Below are 23170 nucleotides of genomic sequence, written 5' to 3' on the forward strand. Positions count from 1 at the left end.
CGCTTCGGAAAAGGATGGAACTCGTTCAGAATAGAAAACGCTTTTTAACAAGCGGATTTTGCCAGTACAGGATAAATTTTAGCTTTTTCCTCGGCTGCTTTTGATTCGAACAATCTGGAGAATTCCGCTATTTGAAATTAAATTCAAATATAAAGGATGGAACCTTAGGCTTGTCAATAATTGTGAGGGAGAGTGGAAAAAAGGGAAGACGAGTAGCGGCCGTGGTTGAAAAGATTTTGTCACTTCTCGACTTCTATTTTCTTGATGAGTCCACAGTTGGATGTTTTCAACAGAATTCACTGCAGCTTATGCATGGCATTACTTGTAGGTCCGGTGTTCAGGTCATCCAGGACCGTGAACGTGATTGTGGACCGTCACGTCGGGCTCACCAGTTGAAGAAAGTGGTTGATTTAATTGTCATGCTTCAATCATCCGACACTTACTCCTACAGATTTTTGTTTTGATGATGCCTGCGATGATAGGCTTGACTCGTCAACAAGAAATACTGGATTTCATTCAACTCAACATAATAATGCTCCCCCTTTCCGTTTTGCATTTATACTTATACAAAAAATGGTTAAAGAGGATTCGTCTGTTAAAGTCAGATAAACATCAATTGAGTTGGCATTGTGCGGAAATGAAGTTAAAATGACTGTCTGCTCGGCTCGCACACATCAGCAGGCTGCGAGAATAGAGATAAGAAATTCCGCGCATCAGCATCATCTTTCAATCTACCGCATTTCTCCCGCGCGTCTTTATTCCGCCTTTCAGAATAAGAATTTGGCCGTAAAGACGGCGATGAAAATAAAATCGAGGAGAGAGCCAGCAGGTATGGAAACAGATTCGCAACTTTTACGGCCCATAAATCTTTGCAAGAAGACTGAGCGCGCGCCGAGCAATCTCGGGGGCGAATCAGAGATAAAGAGAGCGCGAGGCAGAAAGTCGTAAAGTGGCGAAACAATGGAGAGTGACCCGAAATCGGAGGCGAGCGAATCGGCCGATCGGGGGAGGCTTTTGGGCGGTCGGGCGGCTGGTCACGCGAGTACGTCGCCGGGCGGCGCGGGGGTGACGTCACCGGGGAATGGTACAGCGGGGTGCGAGCAGCGGAACGCCAGTCGGCGACGAGCGAGTGCGCCAGCCGGAGCACCGGGGCTGCAGCCGTAATAATCAATCGAGAGCCAGCCAAGCCGAGCCGGAGCGAGCGAACGAGAGGAGCTCTCTGCGTCCCTGACAAAAGGTAGCTTATTTCTGCGCGCGTGTTTGTTTGCTCTGGGCCCCGCCGGCCGTGCAGCCTTTCATGCTGCGTGTTGTCCCCGCCGCGCTTTTCCACTTCTCTCGTCGTCCCGCGCGCGTATTCACCGAAAATGTCAAACGTCGCCCCATCTCCAGCGTTGCTTTTCTCCGCGAAACGTGAATAAATGCTCCGCTCCACGCTTTTGTCTCACGGACGCGCGTCTTGTTCCCCGAAAAACGCTTCTTTTGTTTATCTTGATCAATAGCAGTGCTGCACTCACGATTTGTTTGGCTACATGCTTCACGTGAGCAGTCTCCCCTTTTTTTCCGTGAAAATGTAAATTTCCCAGACCGCATATATACATATACCGTCTGGTTTTGGGCACATAAAATATTATTCAATACGCTTCGGTCCGACTTTTCTCTGCCTGCTAGTTGTCGAACAAACTTTTTATATGAATGAGGGATTTTTGCTCAGCTCGGTCTTGAGCCATTAAGACTGATCTTTCCCACACGCACGACATCAAAAGTTTTCTACTTTATCTCCGTGATACTTAGAAAACAGCGTTCACTCTCGGTCTCGGTACGCCTTGCGCCATTGCCGGACGATAGAGCCTGAGAGGAATTCTTATCGGATGAAATTAAAAGTTAATCTTGTAGAAAAAATATAGTTAATTCATTTTGTTCTTCCAGATAGGATTAGGGGTAAAAAGGCAATTGAACATAACTTGAAACCAGAAATAAGTCTGATTTTAAAATAATTCACGGTATGAAATAATAAATAAAATTGACAATTAAATATCCCAAGTCTTTTTTTTTAATTTTTTTAGGTTCTAGCATGTTTGTATGAGTGATTGGTGCTTTTACCAGTGTTTTAAAGTAAAATTTAAATATTTTAAAAACACTATCAGTTTTGTGATTTTAATTATAATATTTTGGCATGCGTGGAATACTATTTTTATGGTGTTTAATTAAGATATTAACCAAAATGATCAGTGCACAGATCAACAAGACTTTGTCTGAGTCCGACCTAAAAAATATTAATAATGCCCGTGAAAATATTTTCTTTAAATTCTTCAAATTGTGGTCAAAATCCAAAACTGTGATGTAGTTTAAAAGAAATCAGCATAAAAATTCGCATGCTTCCTTCCTGCTGAAAATCGTTTATAAGATTTTGTTTCGCTAATTGTTTCAATTGAAAAGGGAAAGAAGAAATTAGCATCATAAAACAACTGTCATTGATCGCGCGAGAGGAATCAAAATAAGTTATAAAAAAACATGATAAGGCAGTAGGAACATTGGCGAACTCTTGCCTTGCTTTGACTGTTTAAAATTTAAGATTAAGTTATTTGATAGCAATTGGTTCAATGGACCACATGCCAAAACACCAGCAATGCACAATGTAGGAGCAGTTCCAGGTAATTTTGGGCAGCAATTGGACGCAGATTTTTGAGTCGTTAAAATATTTGAGCGACACATGATTTTACCTTAGAGTACTTCCAAAAATGGGTAAGGAAATTTCAAGTTCCTAAACGTTGATTAAACCAATTCTTTTTGGATCAAATTTCTTTAGCACGTTAAGTGCAACCAAATTGAACCATTTGAGGTTAAGTTCAACCCATCATGACACGACTCTGATTATCAAAATACGAAAAGATTGTCCTGAATCAACGAATTTCGTGTCATTTCATAGGTTATCGGACTTCAAATTTGATATTTCTCCACCTGTTTAACAAGTAAAATCAAGATTCACACAAAAACTTTAGTTCAATTGTCGTTCAAATCTACCTGGAACTATTTGTAGGCAGAATAAATATTCAAAAGGAAAATTATACCATGAAATTATCAATTTCTCTGACAGCATTTTCCCCGTTAACAACCCTTTGTGGAATAGTTCACTATTTGTTATTTACGATGAATATTTTATGTAAATTAAATGTTTCTATGGCTGAAAATGCATTTTAAACACAATAAATATTGAAAGAATAGAAATTCTAGTATTTGTTCAGCGGCTACGGTTTATTCAAGGACTTTTCCTGATTTGTGCGCGTGCCAACTGCGTTTGGCTTTCAGCACGAACCCTTATGATAGTCATTTATTCCAGCGGCGATGCTTTTAAAAAATTAGTGCAAGTTTCCTCGTCGGAAAAGAGTTGAATTGCGAGCGCGAGCCGTCTCTTCTTTTATCGAATTTCGCGATCTACGCGGCCGGCCGGCTTGCGTGTGTGCCTTTCTCCTTAATGTTTGTTTCACTTTGGCGGTGCAAAACCCGGCGCGCGGCGCAGTTACCTCCGTGCGCCCGCTTCGTTAGAGCAGCAGCGCTCGCACACACACACACACACACACTCACACACGAACGAGCCAAGGAGCGAACGAGATGAGAAACTATCCGTGCACAGGGCTCGAGAGGGGGTGGGTCTGCATTGCGGGGGCAGCGCGCACACACAAAGACTGCGCGCAATTAGTTGTGGGCGGTGAAGTGACAAATTATGCATCGTAACGACGGCTCGTCACGGAGCTCCACCGACACGGCAGTAAAAGCGCCGAGGGGATGACTATTTTGCCCGAAATCAGATGCACGAAAATTTGCTAATTGCATCTTTGATTCTGGGACCAATAATTTTGCTATTTTTAGTAGGATTCTTTGATTTTGGTCAAATAATTTTATTTCATTACTAGTTCCGTGCCTATTTTTTTACCAGGTCTATATTTTTGGTTTATCTCTCTATGCAAAGCACAAAAACCTTCAAAACGGATAAGATTCCTTTTTTTTTTGGTGCCTAAAATTTTCTTCCTGTGTCAATTTTTTTCAGAAAATTTCAGCCATTCAAAACTTTGTCCTCTGTCATGGTAAAAGAGAAATTTTGTAGCAATGAAAAATCCTCGACAAATCAGAAGTTTAATGATCCAATTCGAAAAACTGGTGAATTCCAAGGGTAAAAATTGCCAGGAGGATTTATTTATTTACCTATTTATTTCCATTAAAATCATCACATTATTTCAAATCACATACAGAGTAAAAAAAACAGATTATAATATTACATTTTTAAAAAATAATAATTTTCTTAGCTTTCTATTTTTTTATATTTATATAGATATCCTGCAGCAGGATAAATTAAATAGCTCGATATGTACTAATGAAGCTGCATTTAATTTTAATCGAATTATGATGATCGTGTGCTCCTGCCTGAATCGGCGACTATCAACAATAATTTACTTTAATAATAATCTCCTTGTGGTGTTCGAGGAGCCGTGACACTTGTGGTATGGTGTAATTATTCGTCTCGTGGTTTATCATAATAAAGTTAAGATCAAGATCAGGACTCAAGACCCGTATGTAGTGCGGATCTGATATGAAATAGCGTCTAGAAATATTCACGCACGATATATCATCCTAGCCGGAGAAAATGTTTTGTTTCGACTGCCGTCGGGCGAGGTTAAAGCTACAGTGGGGGTGAAGGTGCAGTAAGGGTGCGCTTCACATTTGCACTGCCACCTGGCGATGTGTGTTTAATGCAAACCAGGTTGCTGTGACAGAAGTGGCGGAAAGATGGAAAGGCGCACGACCTATATGTAGATTAAAACCACATTTTTTATAAATAGTTTTGTACAATAAATATTGAAAAAATAAACAATATTGTTCTTTACTGAAGATAAATAAATACATTCTAGTAATTCTGCTACTTTTGATCAACTGTTTTTATCAGCTTTATGAAATTCCATCGTCGGAATTTTTATTTGAGTGCAGATATACGCACTAGCCACAAGGTTAATATGAAATGGCTATATTTAAATGAGTTCTCGATGTTTGAAGCAGCCTTGATACTTATTTTGCTACAATTTCAGATTAAATCCTGCTATTGGGCATCATTTTAAAGCGTAAAGATTATATTTGATCTGCTAAAGACCAATGTCATTTTATTTAATCGCGTTAGAAACTAATTTGGTTGACATGCAATGAGGAAGCTTAGCGCCGCTGTTGTGCCTCACACAACAACCTTGGCGAGAGCTTAGTTTCTGCTGCTGCTGGGACTATGCTGTCCATTTAATCCCTATTCTTTATACTTTGATAAACTAATCCTTTAAATTTTAAACGCTCCAATTCAAAATTATTCAGGGAGGGGTAAGTTTTTACACAAATAACATCGTGATTTGACACAGTACCTCTTTATTTCTTCTGGTCCTGCTGACAATTCCGTGTTCTGGGTCACACTATGAACTAAACAATAACTTATTCACAACGCATTCGTTGACTCAATCTTCCATAGTCCGAATCAACAGCGCTATGCTCGTTGCAGTCCAGCCCTTCTTCTATTTTGTAATACAAATGCAGGTGCTGAGTGCATCGTATTTTGTAACTTTTTTCATAACTCCATATATGATGCAAGGAGGTGTGATGAAATTCACGTAATGAAGTAAAATATCATAAAATTTGCCCCTACGTCAGTCAAAGCGAAAGCAACAGCTAACAATGGAAGGATAAACACTCAGGAAATCATTCCTGAAGAAAAAAGAAAACTGATAAACTATACATTCTGCACGTACATTAATTAAATAATGAGGACTAGCTGCTATCATTCATAAGCTTACACTTTGCTTTCAAATCAGTTTTTGTAACCTTATCTACTCAGCATAAATCCCGTGGGCCATGAGATGACCGGGTCCCAATAAACACTCCGCCGAGCGGATAACATGGAACAAGTGTCCCGAGTGGCCGCAGAGGAGCTTTGGGCCGAATCATGGTTATCTTTTCGCCTCCCTGTACCGAGGTCTTTTATTGAAACGCCAGTAGTTATTTGTCCCTAAGGTCCTTTGGAAAGGTGCAAAACACAGCAAGTGCGGCGAGTCCTTTAACCCTGGTGTGCTTTTTGAGTATTTCGAGTCACTCGGGTGATCTTTTGCCACCTCTGACATTGGGCAGCCGGTATCCCTGAAATGCTCATAATTTCTCCCTTTGCTTTGAAACTCCGAAATTTGCCTTAAAAAAGCGAGCCAATGGGCTGGTTAAATATTCAGAGAATAGTTAATTGATTATTCTGAAAGCATACATTTTTTAACTTTGAACTTATTAATGCTTGGCCAAACTGGGGAAAATATCTAATGACTATTACTTTTTTATTTTAATTAAAAACATAAATTTTTCTGTTATGATTACATAGTCAGTTCAGTGCCACTTGTCACACGTGTTTTTTATTCCGCGAAGCTGCCTTTCCGGGAGTTTACTTTCGGGCGAAAGAGGCAGATCTCTGGCGCATGCAGGGAAAAGGGAAGCGCATAACGCGCGCGCAAATGTAGGCCAGCTTTCGCCAGTGGAGTGCGGGCAGGCGGGTGGGCGGCGGAAAAGCCCTCGACCTGCGCCCACGAATAAATCGCGCGCGCCCAAAGGGAAAAGCCGCGATCGTAAATCATGGCGGAATTAATCTGGGCAAGCTTTTTGCGCGCTTCCTCCGCGCGCCGGCTGCGAAAAGGTGGTCTCGCTGAAATAATTCGCTGCAGTCTACTCGCGGAATCGAGTTTCTGATCCTTTTATCTCGGCGATGCTCCTGCTGCTGCTGCTGCTTCTCTCCTCACGCCGCGATGCACCCCCGCTGCTGCCGAGCGCGCTCCCGGTGTGCAGATTAATTGATACTTTTTACGGCTGCTCGCGGGAAAAACTAATTAAGCCCGCGCCCAAAGGAGAATTTAATGAAATAATATGAATTATTGCACGACGTCAGAATGGAAATTACGTTCAAGCCTGCTGCTGCTGCTGCTACTAGCTTTATTATATTGATTCGTGGAAATTGCAGGTTAGAAAGAGAACAGCTGCCATAGTAGCCATGAGGGAACATAACATTTTAGTGAATAAAATTTCTATTTTTGCTGTTAAAATAGGTCACAATCGAGCGCTGCTTTCAGTGTTCCTCATTAGACAAAATTTTTTAGTGAGTTTACTGTAATAATCATACACGTTATAATTTGGTAACGAAGGAGACTTGAAGGATTTATGCTCCCTCTTTAATAGCAAGCCAAAATTTATAATTTATTTCTATAATGCGTAATATTAAATTTGTAGTGTTTATAAAATATGATGCACAAAATCCTTGCGATCAATCTAATCAAAAACAACATAACTTGAGAGTCTATAAATATATGGTTTGTTCCAAAAACTTGTCGCTAAAATGATATAAATTAAGTTTTTAAGTATAGCGTGGATGAGGTTTGTTTCAATATATGTAGCAAAAGAGCTCATGCTGTGTAGATTTCGATTGATTCAACTTTTCTCCCAACTCTCGACTCCCTCAAAACCAAAAGCTAAAGTTCTTAAAATTTATCTTCATTATTCAAACTAAACAGCAATTCTAGAAATTATTTATTTTGCAGTGGTTGTTTGTTGAGCACGCCAGAAAAATATTGGACCCTGCGTCTTATATTCCCAAGCATCATGGCGCAAAACATTATGTATTTCCAAGAAGAAAACTGCGCAAAATGAAGTGCACATCTGGATATGAATCCCCAAAGTGTTCCAAAGTGCCACAAAAATAAACAAATTGACGGCCCCAGCGAATCGGAATCGACGTTCTCCCCCGGAGTCAGCGTCAACAAGCACCGGCAGCGGCGGCAGAGAGAGCGATATGGTGCTCAGCACATCCCTCGACGCGAACTTTTTCGATTATACTTTCATTTCTCCGGCAGCTAGCGCACAGTCGCTCGCCGCGATTGTGTTTTTTCGGGCATTGTTGCAGCGCGCACCCGAATGTGCCGGCGCCACGCAATGAATCACACAGGCGAGGGGAGAATATAGGTCGCTTCGCCTCGGGCCATTCATCACAAGGGCACGGCCAAATCTGAAATGCCGACACACCAGACGCATCTCGCGTCGCAATCTAAAAAGTCAATTGTAAAAGTGTTTGGCAAAATCGATCAATTTCCCTTTCGTCTTAGAAACAGCTTACACGGAAACGCATAATAGGATTCAATTTGTTTTTTTAGTATTATTTGGAAGAAAAACATTAAATTCGTTTAACCTTTTGTCAGCGGCGCCGATTCCTCACGAGTCCTGAGCTTTATTCTTTTAGCCATAACTACGCAAAGGGTTTGACTGCTCATTGAGCCAGTCGATAAAGGAAAGCAGGGTCGGTGATTTGAAATCCATACCTATGGCGGTTTATTGGTGTCGGATGTGATGAGAGTATTACACAGTGGCTACCCAAGGGATGAGCAGGGGAGAGAGCAAGAGGTGGCCCGACTTGACCGGTTCGCCGCCAGCAGGAGCAGACCAGACGGGTGTGTGTGCGAGCACTCCCCTCCGTGAGGGGTTGTTGTATGACCTGAGACTCTCCCTCCACGCTCCCCTTTGGGCACCCAAATATTTTACATTGATTACCTCGTTACAAATAATAATGATCGTAATATCGTCAGGTAAAACCCTGACACCTTTCCTGATATGTGAACCATGCTCAGTGGTGGAAATCTTTCGAACCGACGATTTTCAGCGATTTTAAGAAAATTGTCCAGATTTTTAAACTTTCCTTTCAATACAACGTTAGCTAAATTAAGCTTGTTCAGTATGTATATTTAAGATACTGTTTAAAGAGACAAATCAATTTTTGACGTTCCGGTTCAAATTAGATATTTCCCACAAGGATTAGTACCGGGCTTTCTAAGTTTTTAATAGTTCTCATTGAAGAGTAAAAAATCTAAACATGTTCTGAAACTGAAAGCTGATGAAATTTCCTATTTTTGACGGCGCTCACACACATGTTGCATGATTTTTCAATTTTTAACATTATGTGATAATTAAAAAAAAATTACAATATATTAGATTTTTCCTAATAAAAAAAAATGAAATGGAGCAACTTGACCAGGCAGTCTGCTCAGAAAATATGAAACATTATCTGTAACCATTTAATGGATAATTTGCAAATTTCCCGGTAAAAATCCAAAATTTACAGACTTTTCGAGAATATAAAAAATTTTGTAGCTGAAAAAAGACACTCTTTGTCGGGCAAAAAGTTGTTAAACATGCGAGAAACCGTTTTTATTTTAAAATGAGTAAGGGGCACGGATCACGGATATCCTTGGTTGACTGTTTCAAAGTTGGTGTCACCTTTTTGCAATGTTATTTTTTGTTAAAAAAAAAATAGATAAACAGTTCAACAAACATGAGTCGCAGAATTGCCCCATTGTATATAAAAGATCCTCCAATATGAGATATGTGAACACACAGGAGGATAATTGTACCTTGTTGGCTTTAAAAGCCCTTTGAAGTGCACTGCGCAATAAAATTATTTTACATTTAATAAACCTACAGTTTTGGTCTTCTTTGAAATCGAACATATATTTTTGAATTAAAAACACGGAAATCGACGATTTTTTTATGGTTTGGCAATTATTTACAGTGGGACATTATCTCCAAATAAATCTCTCTCTTGGGGACGAGAAAAAGCAGGGGCTGAGGAGTAATTGTGGGTGTTTATGGCCTCAGAAGGCGTGACCTGACTCGCAAATCGAGATTCGTGGCTCAAAATAGACAAATTTTCTGCAGTTAAATTGTCTGAACATCAGATGGCTCGGTCACACGCGATTTGCAGCTTGAGTTTTTCGTATTCCTTCTCACGAACTACAACGTATCGGAAAAAGTGGGGGATTTGACTTTATTTCACTCATTTTTCCTCGATCATCTGAATTAATTTTTGATAAGCCTTTGGTGGTGGCTTTGGCCACCCTCTCACTATCGATTGTGCAAGTCCAAGGTCGGCTGAAAAGTTGGGGGCCGCTGTGCAAAAATTGAGCTCACTCTGTGCCTGCCGCACAAACTGTTGTGCTCAAATCGGCATCGATTGCTCGCTCTCGCGCGCTCTCCGGGTCGTTCTCCGCGCTTAAACGGCCGCTTAAACTCCGTCCGCACTCGCAGCCCTCTGGCAAACACAAAAAGACGCACCCCGCTGCCCACATAAGCCGCCAATTAAACACGCCAAACACACACACACACACACACGACACACGAGCTTCTTGTTTCTGGTGGCGGCGGCGGCTGCTGCTGACGCTTTTCCCCGCCACTTGCTGCACACACCATTTGTGCGAGTTTTGCTGCGCTCATCCCCGTCAAGTTGTACGCGACTCACTCTCCAATTTGTATAAAACGACAGTCGAGGGAAGGGGATGAATAAGCGAAAGTGGAGCAGCCCCAAAATCCATTTGTAATTAAACGGCAACAAAACCCTTCGTTCATCAGTCGGATTAATTCCACCATTCGATTGACTTTTTGTAGTGCTTGCCGTTTTGCTGATTTAAAACAAAAACACAATCGATTTATTTCAGGCAGAATAAAGGAGAGGAATTATCAGGATTAGCCTATTAAGTTAAAAACAAAGAATATAAATTGGATAAATTGAAGCTATAGCATTTTCCGACTTATTTCTCGTATGTGACTTAAAACTGCGTCTCAAATATTTTTTTTTGCAATTTTGTTTATCTAAAGTATAAAAATTGAGATTAATTTCGAAGAGAAATATTAAAGTATTTCTTAAATTGGTTTTAATTTAGGGACATTTAGATTCTGATTGCTTAATTCGCGTAAGTACATTAAAGAATATTTTGTATGGTTTTATTATTCGTTTAGAACCACCAAAAATATCAAATTATATCAGGGCCCCATATATAGCATAATTGACTTCATGCTGCAGCAGATTAATGACAACAATCTTTTTAGCTGGCTTGAACGAATTCTTATTTCCCAAAATTAATGAAAGCAGATGATTTAATATTAATTAGAATGAAATGAAGATGTTTTTCAAGCCATAATATGTACAAAAATTTTAAAAAATATTAAAAATATCAAGATTGCTTGTTTTTAGACGAAGTTATTATACATTTAAAAAAATAGAATATTAACCAGATTGTACAAATAAATGGTACCATAAAACCACGGGTAAGAGCTATTTTGTAAATTTTAGTTTCATTCCCATTTGTTAATATTTTATGTAGCGTTTTTGTTGTAATAGGAATCGTTGCAAATCCAGATAGTGAGTTTCAATTTTGCGGAATAATTAGAAAGGGTGGGTGGGATCCGGCACAATTTCCATTTTAATAGTATTGCTAATTACCGTCTAAAAGTAGTTACAATTAGTTTATTTTGAGTTTCCCTATACCGCACATTCTGACTCGTTCTCCTGACGATAAGGGTGTGGGAGAGTGTCAACTGAATATTAATGTTCGTGCCAATGAATGAGCGAGTAGAAATTAGTCGCTTCAATATTCGCGGATGCAAATTTCGCCAGTAAAACGCGGTGCACATTCGCGACCTTGGCTGCAAGTCGTTTTGCCACCCACTCGCTTTGCAAGGCAAATTCCGCTCTGTGTACATGATACCCTCGTTGCCACCATTGTTGTCGTCTTGGGGGCTATTTTTGCGCTAAACCGGCAGTCGAGCCACGAAAGTCTCATCCAAAAGTGGAACGACTTTTGGCAGAAGAGGCGCATCGCATACTCCACAAACTTTTCAACCCTCTGCTCTTGCTCTCGCTTGTTCTGGTGGAGGGCGCCCTTTGATGTTTATTGCGCAAAAGACATTTTTCGCGTTTACCCTACTAGGCGGTGGAGACCGCACTTCATGTAATGCGATGCAGGTTTTAACGGCATTTTGCTCTTGAAATTTCAACACGAGAGAGAGAGAGTCGTTCATATAAAATGACTTGCGCGCACTGAATGAGAACAAGAAACGAAACGGAAATAACATGATATTTATGAATTTAAATTACTTTTTAGGACTCACTTCCAGCCTGCAATTTTTATTTGAAATGAAAAGGTAGGAAACCTTGTACAATTCCTGAAAGTTAATTGAAATAAAAATTGTGTTGGAGAGGAGAAAATTTGCTCTACCGTAATATGGGAATTTTGAAATTGGTAGAAATTTTATCCATTGCCAATGCTGCAACTACAAATGATGCTTTTTAAAACCAATTATAGCTTTCATTCATTTAAATTGTCAAGCTTTCAAGGCGAGTAGTACTATTGCTAGTTGCTTGACTTTTAAATTTTTGATATGTTCCAAAATTATCGTAAATTTGTTTTTAAATGCAGAGTGTTTTAGGAAAAAGTAAATGAATGACGACTTCTAAAATCTAATGCCAAAAATGTAGACAACAATCATCCCATTTTTGTGCGTTCGTGCCGAAAGAACGCAGTATATTCTCATTTAAAAAAATAATAGTATTAGTATTAACAATGTCGAACATCTCTACTCATCTGGAAACTGCTAGGGCCGGTGGTCCAATCATTTCCCACCCAGCACATCTCACATTTGATTTCACGCTCCATTTGAACGACGTTGTCCCCGTGTCAGTTTCGAATTCTCACATCAATGTGATCATTTCCCGCCGTTCAGCAGCAATTTTTCTCTCCCCGCAACGGGAACAAATTGTTTTGGATTAGGACGAGATTTATTGATTTTTCTAGAGGCGGAAAAGTCTCCCTGGGGGTTTCACTTGGATCGAAAATTATTGTACTGCACAAGGTTGCGTATAACCCCATAGACTAATCAAGGTAATGTTTCATGCGCCAAGTTTCACGCACGACTAGAACCGCATACAAAATAAGTTTCAATACGACATTTCCAATGTTTTGATAAATATCACAAAATTACGTCACTTGAGATTGAACTGTGGTCAAAACATCCAAATATTTTAAAAAGGTAATAACGGTTAAAGTTGATCATTTTAATTTGATTTGGAATTTTCAACAACTTAAACTGGTTTTAAAATTCACCTTTCCTAGTTTTTGAACTTAATTTTGCAAAAATATTTAAAGCCCATAATTGGAGACTTTGGAGAGAGATAAACATCTGGCGGCTGGCAACCATATTATTTAGTGTAGCGATATCTGCATTGCAGCTCAGCTCTTGGTGTCTGTTTCAGGAGGATGGGCAAGAAGCACTCCAAACTGGATCCAGAGGTGCTCGAGCGGCTCAAGAAGGAAACATACTGTGAGCATTCAAAGCACGTCCGATTTTTTTCCGTTACTTTCTGTTTATTTTTCCATATCAAAAAATATCCAAACTCTGGTCTCGGTACAAAAAATCGCAGCGGAAAGTTGCGGCAAACTTTTCTCCAGGGAAAAAAATCGCCGACTTGATTAGTTGCAAACTTCAACTTGTTAGTGAGGGGAAAAGACTTACAGCTTAATAATTTTAGGAACAAACAAATGGTGCATGAGTTACAACCGCGCTTACGAAAATAGTAACTTGCAGAAGGGAATGGATAAGTTTGCTTTTACTTGGCTTTCTTCTGTTTCTTCTCCACCTTCTTCTTCCTTCCCCGCAGGCAGAAGGCCCAGAGTGCGATAATAGCCAGCAGACTTCCGCCGGTCGCCACCATCCACGGCCACTCTGTGTAGCGCAGCCAGTCAGCGATCGCTTGGGTTATGTCGTCACTGGGGAGGGAAAAAATAGGACGTTTGGATCAGTTACTAGCTTAAATAATATTATATATTCACTAACAAGAACAAAAAATGATTGTAGAACGCATTCAATGGAATATTTTGCCAATTTCAAACTACAGAAAATACAGTCAAGAAAAGTTGCATTTCCTTAGTACCTGGCTATTAATTTTTTCCTCCTAAATGAAAACGTTCTGCTGAATTATAGGATTTTAATTTAAAAATGCTGTGTCTGCCCTTAATTTTACCATTATTTTCTATCTACGCGTAACTCAAGCCAAGGTTCGCCCATTTAACAATGCGCAAAAATGCACCACGAGTTTTTAGCGTACATTTTGGAACAAAAAGAAAGTAAGATATTACATTCTATTAAATTTAAATAAATCCTATTCTCTTTGTTAAATCAGAAGCAATAGCATTGATTTTTTTTTTTAAATTAAAATTTTGGGCAATCCAACATTAAATATTTATGATCCGCTATTCAAATGCATATTATGTACTTCAAATAAATAATGCGCAAAACTGCAGATATTCAAGATCTAACTAGAACACTTATTAGCGATTTTTACTAAATGACAAGCGAGACAGAAAAAATATTACTCACAATGGACTGAGTGGAGTTGGCACGGGTTCAGCGCGAGCGTTTCTGTACCACTCAGTGGCAAAGCTGGCAAGCGACGGCACGTCAAGTTTGTCCAGTGGATACCTGTACAGCTTGCCCTGTCGGAAGCTGGATAAAAAGCGACGCTGTTGAGTTGGCGTTTTTACACTAATTTGGCCAGCTTACAAAATAAAAGTTGGCATCTTGTGGACGCGGAATCTGCGTCCGGTGGCGGCGCCGTTCAGCTCCAGGTTGACCCTGGCCACGTTCAGACGTGCCTTCAGTCTGGCAGCCACTGCCTCCCAGGTCGCCTGAAGACGCTGGCATTCGACGCAAGACGTGCCATAACTGAAAACGTTCAATTAAAAGAATAGATTAAAATTGTTCATTTAATTTTTTTAGGATTTCATCATTTTTTAAATTTGCTGCCATTTACATTTATGGCTATACAATTTTCTAGTGACAGGATGATGTAGCAAAATTAGTTAGTTAGTTTCCTCTTTCAAATTTGAGTAAAAACCGTGGAAAAACCCAATTTTGTTATGAGCAACAACTTTTAAAACGTGTCTGCGTCGATTTAATAATAATTAAAAATCATAAAATTCCGCATTTTTACATATGCTGCACAAAAAACCTTTTTTAAGTAAAACCCCGCAAGAAATGTTGGTTTTTCTAGATGGAAATTAATTCCATCAATTTTTTAGCAAATTACTACAAATTAGCTATTTTAAAGGATTGTTTTGGTCTTTTTTAGCAAAGCAATTCATTTTTTCAATTTTGAACTTAGAAAATACTAATGAAAATCTTGAAAAATATATTCGATATTATGTCATTCAAAAACTTTTTTATGTCATTTGACGATAAAGAGAGATGTTTCAATTCTAATATTATGATCCAAAAGATACCCAATTTTAAGCAAAAAGGGAAAAGTTTTGTAACGGATATTTTGCTGGGGACAATTTTTGGCTTATTTTTGAATTTTCATATGCAGAGTAGCCAATTTTTAATCAAATTTTTTTATCATTATAAATCATAATGACTGAAAAGAGCAGTTATTCCCGGAAATTTCAGGAAAACCACCGGACAGCCTTTTATGTCACTTGTCCGCCCTTTCGCCAACCCTAATTTAAAAAACTTAACTAATGAGAGCAAAAATGCACTTACAACATGACGAACCAGTCCCCAGTGGTGGCGCCAGTCGCTGCTTGGGTGAGGTGCTCGAAGACGTCGTCGTTGAGCTCCCTGACCGCCGGCTCCTTGCTGTTGCTGAACGTGTGCAGAATGAGGTCCTCGTCCAGTTCACCTGATCCATTAAAAAAAATTAGACTTTGACCACCAGAGTTTGATTCTTCGGGACGGACCGTCATAGAGGAGCGGGACGCCGTGTCTAAAGTAGACGGCGAAGGGCGTGTTCGGCGCTTTGGGGTTGTACAGCCTGGCCATGGCGCTGTTCTCCGCCTTGACCACCCACGCACCCAGGGCGTCCACCAGGTCCTCCCTGAGAGACAGGATTGCGTCTTCCAGCTTTTCACTGGCGTCGTGGTCCCTTTGGGCTGCAGAGAATGGGGTCCATTATTTTTTATAAGTCAAACTCGCTGTCAGAAATTATCCTCACCGAAGGCGACGACGACGTGCTTCTCCGTACGGACCAAATTGACCAGTTCGTCGTCGGACATGGTTTCCAGGGTGCTTTCTTTCTTCACACCGCGGGCTCCAAACAGAACCAGCAAAAGCACTAGGAAAACGGATGGCAAACGCTGCAAAGAGAAAAAAATTAGGCGATTAAAATCATCTCGGTTGAATTTTTATGGAAATATTAGACAAAATGAGGAACATATTTTGAACCTAATTTTTCTCGCTGTAAATTTTAAATTAAATATGTATGCATTAAAAGATGAAATTTTCGGAGTTTGGGACGTTTTGGAGAAATTTTGCCGAGTTCATGTTCATAACTTTCGGTTTAATGGGTTTAATGTATTTAATCACATCGGGAAACTCAGGGTAACTCACCTGCAACGCCATGATTGAAGTGGAGGATCAGGGCTTCTGGGCTGTCGTTCAGGTGGCACGCATGTCCGAAAAACCGGCGTCTCGAGCGGACACTTGTTTTCCAGCTGGGTCTGGGACAGCTAAAAAAGAAACAAGGAGGAGGGTCGACGTGTCGATCGAGTGACGTCATCGGCGGCGGGAAACGCGTCGGGGAAATGCGAGAACCGAACGATACAAAGAGGATTTTTCCTTTTTTGTCTTTTTTGCATGCTTTTCTATCTCTCCGCCCGATTTTTCTCTCTCTTTTTTAAAACGTGAGCACTAAACAAAGATTTTTCTCAATTTTTCATGCTAAAGTTTCAGAAAAGGAAATAAAAAAATGGTAACTATCCCCGGATTTAAATTCTGACACTAACCGCACTAAAACTAGATTTTTAAAGTAGTAGACACGCTTTTCTCTCTCTCACAACCTCACCTTTTCTCGTTCTGTCTTTTTGAATTGGGCCTCTGCTTCCGACTTTCTCACTTCTCTCTTCTTCTGCATTTGCAGGTACAAAGGTTTCGTAAAGGACTGTCCGACTGGAACTCTCACAGAAGAAGTAATTAGACTAGAATAATTCATTTATTTAAAAGTGCTGCGTGTGTGGAGGAAAAAATTACATTTGAGCGATCCCGTGTGCTTTTTCCAGGGCTTCGTCAACATTTACCGTCAATTTTTCCCGCAAGGAGACCCCACCAAGTTCGCCACTCTTGTGTTCCGAGTTTTTGATGAGAACCAGGACGGATCGATAGAGTTTGCAGAGTTTCTCAGAGCGATGTCGGTCACCTCGAGAGGAGATATTGACGAAAAATTACACTGTAAGTTGAGAATTCAGATTTTCCCCCCTTTATGAATCATATTCTGCAAGGGATCTTTATTCAGATAGATTTTTGATGTGTTCTAAATTTTTAAATAAAATTTTTGAGTTGGTGTAAATTTAATACTAGGACATTTTCAGTTGTTTAGTTCACACAACAAGAAAAAAATTCGATTTTACATCAGATGTATGGTTTTTGTTTTTTAATTGTAAGAAACCAATTACAACAAGTGAGAAAATCAATCCAGAATAATTTCTGTCAACCATACAAATATTGAAATCAATTTAAATTAACCCAATAGAAAAGTTCAAATCCAAGTTTAGTGCATTATTTTGGCTATTAAAATATTTTGAATTTCTGCTTTCAGGGGCCTTCAAACTTTATGACCTGGACAACGACGGGTTCATCACCAGAGACGAAATGTACAACATCGTGGATGCGATCTACAGGATGGCGGTAACGTCCTCTTAATTTTTGTGTGTCCCTCTTGGTTTTACTTTTGGTCGGGTTTTTCTATATGTATTCAGGGGACGACCATGTCTGAGGAGAGCGGCGAGGGCGCCCGCGAGAAGGCGGACCGCATCTTCTCGAGCATGGACGTGAACCACGACGAGCAGCTGACCATGGAGGAGTTCCGCGAGGGTAGCAAAAACGACCCGCAGATCGTGAACGCGCTCAGTTTCGGCCCGATTTGAGCGTGCGTAAGATTTGCCTCATCCACACTTTTCTCATTGTTGAAGCATTCGCACAAATATGACGTGCGAAGCCGCGGGAAAAAGATTATTCACACACACGCGCTTTTTTGCAATTTCTAACGTAACTTTTAAGCAGTTTACGCTGTTCGAGGACAGGTCCGAAGCGGTGGACTTGAGATAATCTTAATGAAATGTTTCTGACAGTTCAAATTTCGTCATTTAGGCTTAATAAAAATGTTGTTGAAACTACTTAATCTCTGCTTTTTCTTTTTTTAAAACATTGCAATAATTGCAGCATTCATAAATGTGATTCAGAAAAATTTTTCAAAGGTTTCAAATTAATGTGGTAGAAAGCAACACACCATTGGTTAGGCTTGAATACTTAAACAATCCTTGTAAATTTACGGAAAGCACAGCAAAATCTAGATTTCAATTTTTTATTTTGATGATTTTTGTCAGTAAAAATGCAGTCGGTTTTATGTTTTCATTTTTTATTTTGTTCTCAGAGCTGAGAATAGTCCATTTTTCATATTTTTATTCACATAAGTGTGAGACAATGTTGAGTTTGAAAAAGACTAAATAGTGATTTCCAACAGAGAAACAAGGGGTTACAAGAGACAGGTTCGGTTGGGCGTTCATGAATTTGACAATGAGTGTGCCGTGGAAACTCATGGCATCGAAAAGTGCTGGCTTAAGTTCCTGCAAGTATATTCATAGAGTTAAAAATATTTTCTCGTCGGTTGAAAGTGAATCGAACGTTTTCTTCCGCAGTTGCTTTCGCGCGCACGGACGCGTCGAATGAAAAAAGTGAAGTTTTCTGCCGTTTTTCTATAATATATATAGAATCTTATGTTTACGAATGTGATTTGTACATTGTCATTTCATAATCTGTCCGTTACAAGTAACATTTTATTCCTGCTGAAAATGCTGGCACCAGGAAAATAACCAAACCTCCGAAAAAAAGAATTGCTACCGTCTATATGCGTACAGTTATTTATATCAAGTATGTAGGAAATGAGAATTCCAAGGACATGACTGTCGGAAAATAAATTTTCTCAAGAGAGGAAGAAATACCTGAATTTTAAAATAAAGAATCACGAGAAACCAAACCGAATCTCTGCATTGTCGAGTTCGGACATTTTTTCTGGCTCCAAACTCGACAACTCAAAATTCTGACCCGATTCTTTTAGGTTTCAGATTTTTCCATGAATCTCGTGAAAAGTCTCATTTTGTCGGTCATATATTCTTTGAAGTGTGTATTTTGAGACCCAATCGTTAAGTCTGCCCGTTGGACCAATTTCAAAGGAATGTGTCGGCATTGTCCGGTCTGGCGTCTATTTCAGGAGCCGCGTGGCATTTGCTGAAAGGTCAGCGCGGAAAGGACAAGCGACCTTTGGAAAATCTTTCTTTCTCTCGAGTATAGTCTGGTCTGTCGGGGCTGCTTCGCGCACTCTTAGCTTTTGTCCAATGGAGATCAAAAAATAAACTATGAGGCGAATTCAACGAGCGTGGATTTTCTTTCAACATTTGTGCGGACATGCCAATGTGTTGGACACACAACCCAGGATAGAGAATATCGATTCACATATGTATATATCAATTGTTCCGTAGCGTTACGTCTGTGAGGAAACGACACTATTTTTCCAGTTTTCAGCAAACATCAATAAGACAGCCTACACCGCAGCTCAGCAGATTTTTGTGGATTTAAAAAAATGCCAACTCAGTCTACATTATGACGATAAAAATTATTAACCAAAAGCAGACTAAAAAACTATGGGCGATTCGATGTGAATTTGGCATGTTTCAAAAGAAATTTAAGTATAAAATCAGAGTCACTAACTAATAAAAATAAAAGTTCAAAGCCAATTGAGATTAGTTTTTCAATAAAAACGCATTTATTCATTTTTTTTGAACGTTTTTGACGCTTTATATTAAAATCAAAATACTATGATATCTTTAAATGATGACAAAATTAAGGAATCACAAATGAATTGAATTCGGTCTTCAGGATAATAAAAGACATTCATGTTTTTCCGTGTTACGTACACACACAACAGAATTACAAAAAAGAAAAAACGGACATTTTTACGACCTCAAACAAATCGCTCACGCTCTCTCACTTTTGCTCAACATAATTCATACGGTAAAATCTGCCAGATTCGCCAAAAATCTGCTTTCAAGATCTCTGTTTCCATAACACCGTAATTAAACACTAGTTTTCAGCTTTTTCTGTTTCACTCTGCGTCTCCACCTTGTTAATTTTGTCTTTTGCGAGACACCGGTTTACTCGAAAGAAATTAGAGAAAAGTAAGCTCTTCCCCGGGACCATCAAGATTGCACAAAAAGTCCAGGCGAGGTCAACACGGACCGCGACCTGGTTATGAAAGGACCAGACGACCAAAAATTCGAATTTTCAGTCGGCTTGGTTTCCATTAGCGCTTGTTTTAGAATGGCGTTAATCGGGAGTGCAAGAAACAAGCTGGCTGTACAATAATTAAGGAAACAAATTAAGCTAAGAATCTTCTCACGGAAGAAATTAACTATCAAAAATTACAAAAATTAGGCGTAGCATATTTTAATCAATTTTTAAGTAACACATAAATCGTTACTCTTAATTAAAGCCTTTCAAAATCACGGATGAAAACCAAGCTTAACGAAAATCCAAATTTAAGAGCGAATAGGTCCTTCAGAAGTGGCGTTTTGTTTATTATTTTTTTCCGACAAATTTTCATCTTTTTTGATACAAAACATATAAACAAGTCACACGATCTACAGTCCAGAAATTGCTGTCATGGTTCACGATATTACAACAAAACGTAAAAAGGACACAGAAGATTCAGGCGGCGTAGGAGGGAAGGGGGCAAATGGGAAGGAGAAAGGGTCCTCGTAATGGCAGTCTCCGAAAACTGGTGAGAGAATGGGCGAAAGCAAAAGGTTGTGTCATCGGAGGAGCCGCGGTGCTGCCAAGTCACGATAGTTACTTTATTATTGGTTGGATGCTTTCTTTATTAAATATAAATGCTGCATTGACAAAAGTCAGTCTCATTAATTTCATGCAGCACGACGGCTCGCCTCGATGCAGACGCTTGCCCCCGACAAGGGGTGGGATCGGATTCTTTCTTTTCTTTTTTTTTTTGTTGTAAATTAAAACTGGGAACAAGTTTGTGCCGAAAAATTCAGAGAATTCGCCAGGGAACCCTTTCCCAGGCCAAGGGGATGGTTCAGGGGGCGGTGGTGGCGGGAAGGTATCACAGGGGTGTAGCTGAATATACTCTCTATATATGTGACATTATAAAATATGTATGAAGGCCAGCACAGCAGGAAGTGGCGAGTGTGTGTTTTCTGTTTGTTTGTTTGTTTGCTTTGTCTGAGTTTTCATTTTTTTTTCTTTCTTTCTCTCTTTCGTTCTTCCTCTCGTTTTGTCATTTTCTGAAGGCAATCAGAGAGCACGGTTAGGCCTCTTTGGTGACGACTGCTCGGGTTGAGGCCAACCTGCATTACAGCTGCATGCAACCTGACTGCTACCTGCGCGAGATGATTCCGTTCTGCGCCCCGGAGTTGACTGACGGCCGCATCTCCAGCTCGCACAGCAGTGGGAAGTGATCTGCAAGCACAAAATTCGGTCAAAATACTAACATATAAAACTATAATAAAAATAAATAATTTAATAACTTGGTGTATGTTAAAATTTCAATATTACACGCAAAATGATTTATGTAATAAAGACTAGGCCTTTATCATAATTTTTACGATAAAATCTCTAGATGGAATGATAAGTTTATTCAAAATTTTAGAGCCATTTGAAATGAAATATAATTCAAAATTTAATGAAGAGGAGACAGATTAAACGCAAATTTGTATTAAGATTGCGTTCTCATCAGCAAACTTGGCTCTGAAATTAACTAATTTTGTGTGTGTTGGAAAACCAAAGAGGTGAACAGCAATGAAGGAATAAATACCTGATGGTACGTGAGGGTGGGGGCAACCGGCAATCTTGTTCTCTCTTATCCACTCCGGGGAAACTGGACCCAGCAAACCGAGTGGTGTCATTGTGTTTTTCTGGTAGAAAATATAGTCGATGATGCCCTTGAAGTCAAATCTGCAACATCAAGGAAGATTTTGATTATTTTCTTTTGATATTTCAGACGGTTTTTTGCTTTTCTGACAAAATTTTAATAAAATAGAAAAAAGACCACAAGCAATTTTCATATTGAACTACATAATTAGTTTTTAGGAATAAGACCTAAACAAGATATTATAAAGTCGTAGAAAAAATCTGTTTAAAGGTTCGGCGGCAAAAAGTGAACCCACAAATAAAAGATAATATTGGAAAACGAAACTCACGTGTAGTTGGTGTAGGGCATGATATCCTCCGAGTAGGCGGTGGCCAGCTGGAAGGAATGTGTGTACTCGTTGGACTTTTCCCGCGATGAGATGCGCTGAAGACATGACTTATACTTAAGGTCTTTAAAGTCGGGGTGGTCATTCGGCACGCGGCCCGTTGTGAGGTACTCGACGACACCCGAATCGGGCAGCGAGTTGAAGTCGCCGCACAGGATCAGCTGAATGCTGTTGGGGTCGGGCTTGTGGCCGGGCCGGAAGTTGTTGCACGCCGTGTCCAGGATGGTGCGCAGCTCGTGCGACAGCATCATCGTCTGGATCAGTTTCACGTCGCAGAACTCGGGGTCCCAGTGGATGTGCGCTGTGCACACAAGCAGTAGCTGATTCATCTGTGCCTGATCAGGAAGCACGCCTGCGAAAAATTATGAAAGAAAATTTTCATTAAAATGCAAAAATTAATTCTGAAGAATTTTCCAAAAAAGGAATATGAATTGTATGTATTTATGAAAGCAAAGAAAGAATGTTAATTGTTTTTAGTTTCTAGAGAAACTAACTTTTTAAATAAATTAAAGTATGATTAATGTGTAGCTAGCAGTTGCAAATAAAGAGCCGAGAAGAAAAATTCAAAATATAGAGATCAATTTTCTTGTAAAAAATAAAAACTGATATTTCTTTACAACAGTCATATCCTCTTCCAGAATTTCGTAACAGCTGCAGCTCTATTCTCAGCGCGACTTGAGCGTAACAAAGGTATTACACAAGGAAGATTACGCGAGTGTTTGGTTTCACAAAGCGAGATAAAAAGAGCTGTGTTCCAGCTGTTTAGAGGAAAAGGTCAGTTTTGCATAAGCGCAGAATGTGTCTCACCGCCTTCCCAGGCAGCCTCCTTAGTCTTGAGTAGTGCGGCGAGGCCGATGTTGTCCTTGGGCATGACCCTGTTGAGCATGTCGTCTGAACCCTCCGAGTTTGCCATGGCCAGCTGATTGAACTCTACCAGGTGCTCAGCCATTAGCTGGAACCTGAGACGAAAATATTTT

At 39.8% G+C, this 23170-nt stretch overlaps 3 protein-coding genes across 5 annotated transcripts in view; 1 reads left to right on the forward strand and 2 right to left on the reverse strand.

Moving 5' to 3' along the window:
* Window positions 1-1123: 1123 nt before the first annotated feature.
* LOC135939827 (frequenin-2-like) lies at window positions 1124-18046 on the forward strand. Its single transcript, XM_065484402.1, has 7 exons — window positions 1124-1237; window positions 13130-13197; window positions 16597-16621; window positions 16790-16838; window positions 16929-17097; window positions 17465-17553; window positions 17625-18046. Exons 2-7 carry the CDS (start codon window positions 13134-13136, stop codon window positions 17790-17792), a joined length of 564 nt encoding a protein of 187 aa, XP_065340474.1. The 5' UTR covers window positions 1124-1237; window positions 13130-13133; the 3' UTR covers window positions 17793-18046.
* Window positions 13221-16421, reverse strand: LOC135939826 (thioredoxin domain-containing protein). Its single transcript, XM_065484401.1, has 7 exons — window positions 16261-16421; window positions 15866-16007; window positions 15612-15803; window positions 15415-15553; window positions 14437-14598; window positions 14254-14379; window positions 13221-13643 (listed from the first exon to the last, which is right to left on the reverse strand). Exons 1-7 carry the CDS (start codon window positions 16270-16272, stop codon window positions 13484-13486), a joined length of 933 nt encoding a protein of 310 aa, XP_065340473.1. The 5' UTR covers window positions 16273-16421; the 3' UTR covers window positions 13221-13483.
* A 220-nt stretch (window positions 18047-18266) lies between the features above and the next one.
* The window catches only part of twin (CCR4-NOT transcription complex subunit 6-like twin), a 55023-nt gene continuing 50119 nt past the window's right edge, over window positions 18267-23170 (reverse strand). For all 3 annotated transcript variants that reach the window (XM_065484407.1, XM_065484408.1, XM_065484409.1), the window contains 4 exons: window positions 23001-23152; window positions 22137-22545; window positions 21752-21891; window positions 18267-21396 (listed from right to left, as the gene is read on the reverse strand). In XM_065484407.1, the coding sequence (XP_065340479.1) occupies window positions 21314-21396; window positions 21752-21891; window positions 22137-22545; window positions 23001-23152 (784 nt within the window). In that variant the 3' untranslated portion in view covers window positions 18267-21313. The remainder of the gene's footprint in view (window positions 21397-21751; window positions 21892-22136; window positions 22546-23000; window positions 23153-23170) is intronic.

This window comes from Cloeon dipterum, chromosome 3 (genome assembly GCF_949628265.1).
Source record: "Cloeon dipterum chromosome 3, ieCloDipt1.1, whole genome shotgun sequence".
NCBI classification, from domain to species: Eukaryota; Metazoa; Arthropoda; class Insecta; order Ephemeroptera; family Baetidae; genus Cloeon; species Cloeon dipterum.

Coding starts and splice junctions, on each gene's coding strand:
- LOC135939826 (XM_065484401.1), bottom strand. Junction 15,804..15,865: donor GCACGTCGTCGTCGCCTTCG/GTGAGGATAATT, acceptor CATTCTCTGCAG/CCCAAAGGGACCACGACGCC. Junction 14,599..15,414: donor GGGGACTGGTTCGTCATGTT/GTAAGTGCATTT, acceptor GAACGTTTTCAG/TTATGGCACGTCTTGCGTCG.
- LOC135939827 (XM_065484402.1), top strand. CDS start 13,134: ATGGGCAAGAAGCACTCCAAACTGGATCCAGAGGTGCTCGAGCGGCTC. Junction 16,622..16,789: donor GAAAAGGAAATAAAAAAATG/GTAACTATCCCC, acceptor CTGCATTTGCAG/GTACAAAGGTTTCGTAAAGG. Junction 17,098..17,464: donor TATTGACGAAAAATTACACT/GTAAGTTGAGAA, acceptor TTCTGCTTTCAG/GGGCCTTCAAACTTTATGAC.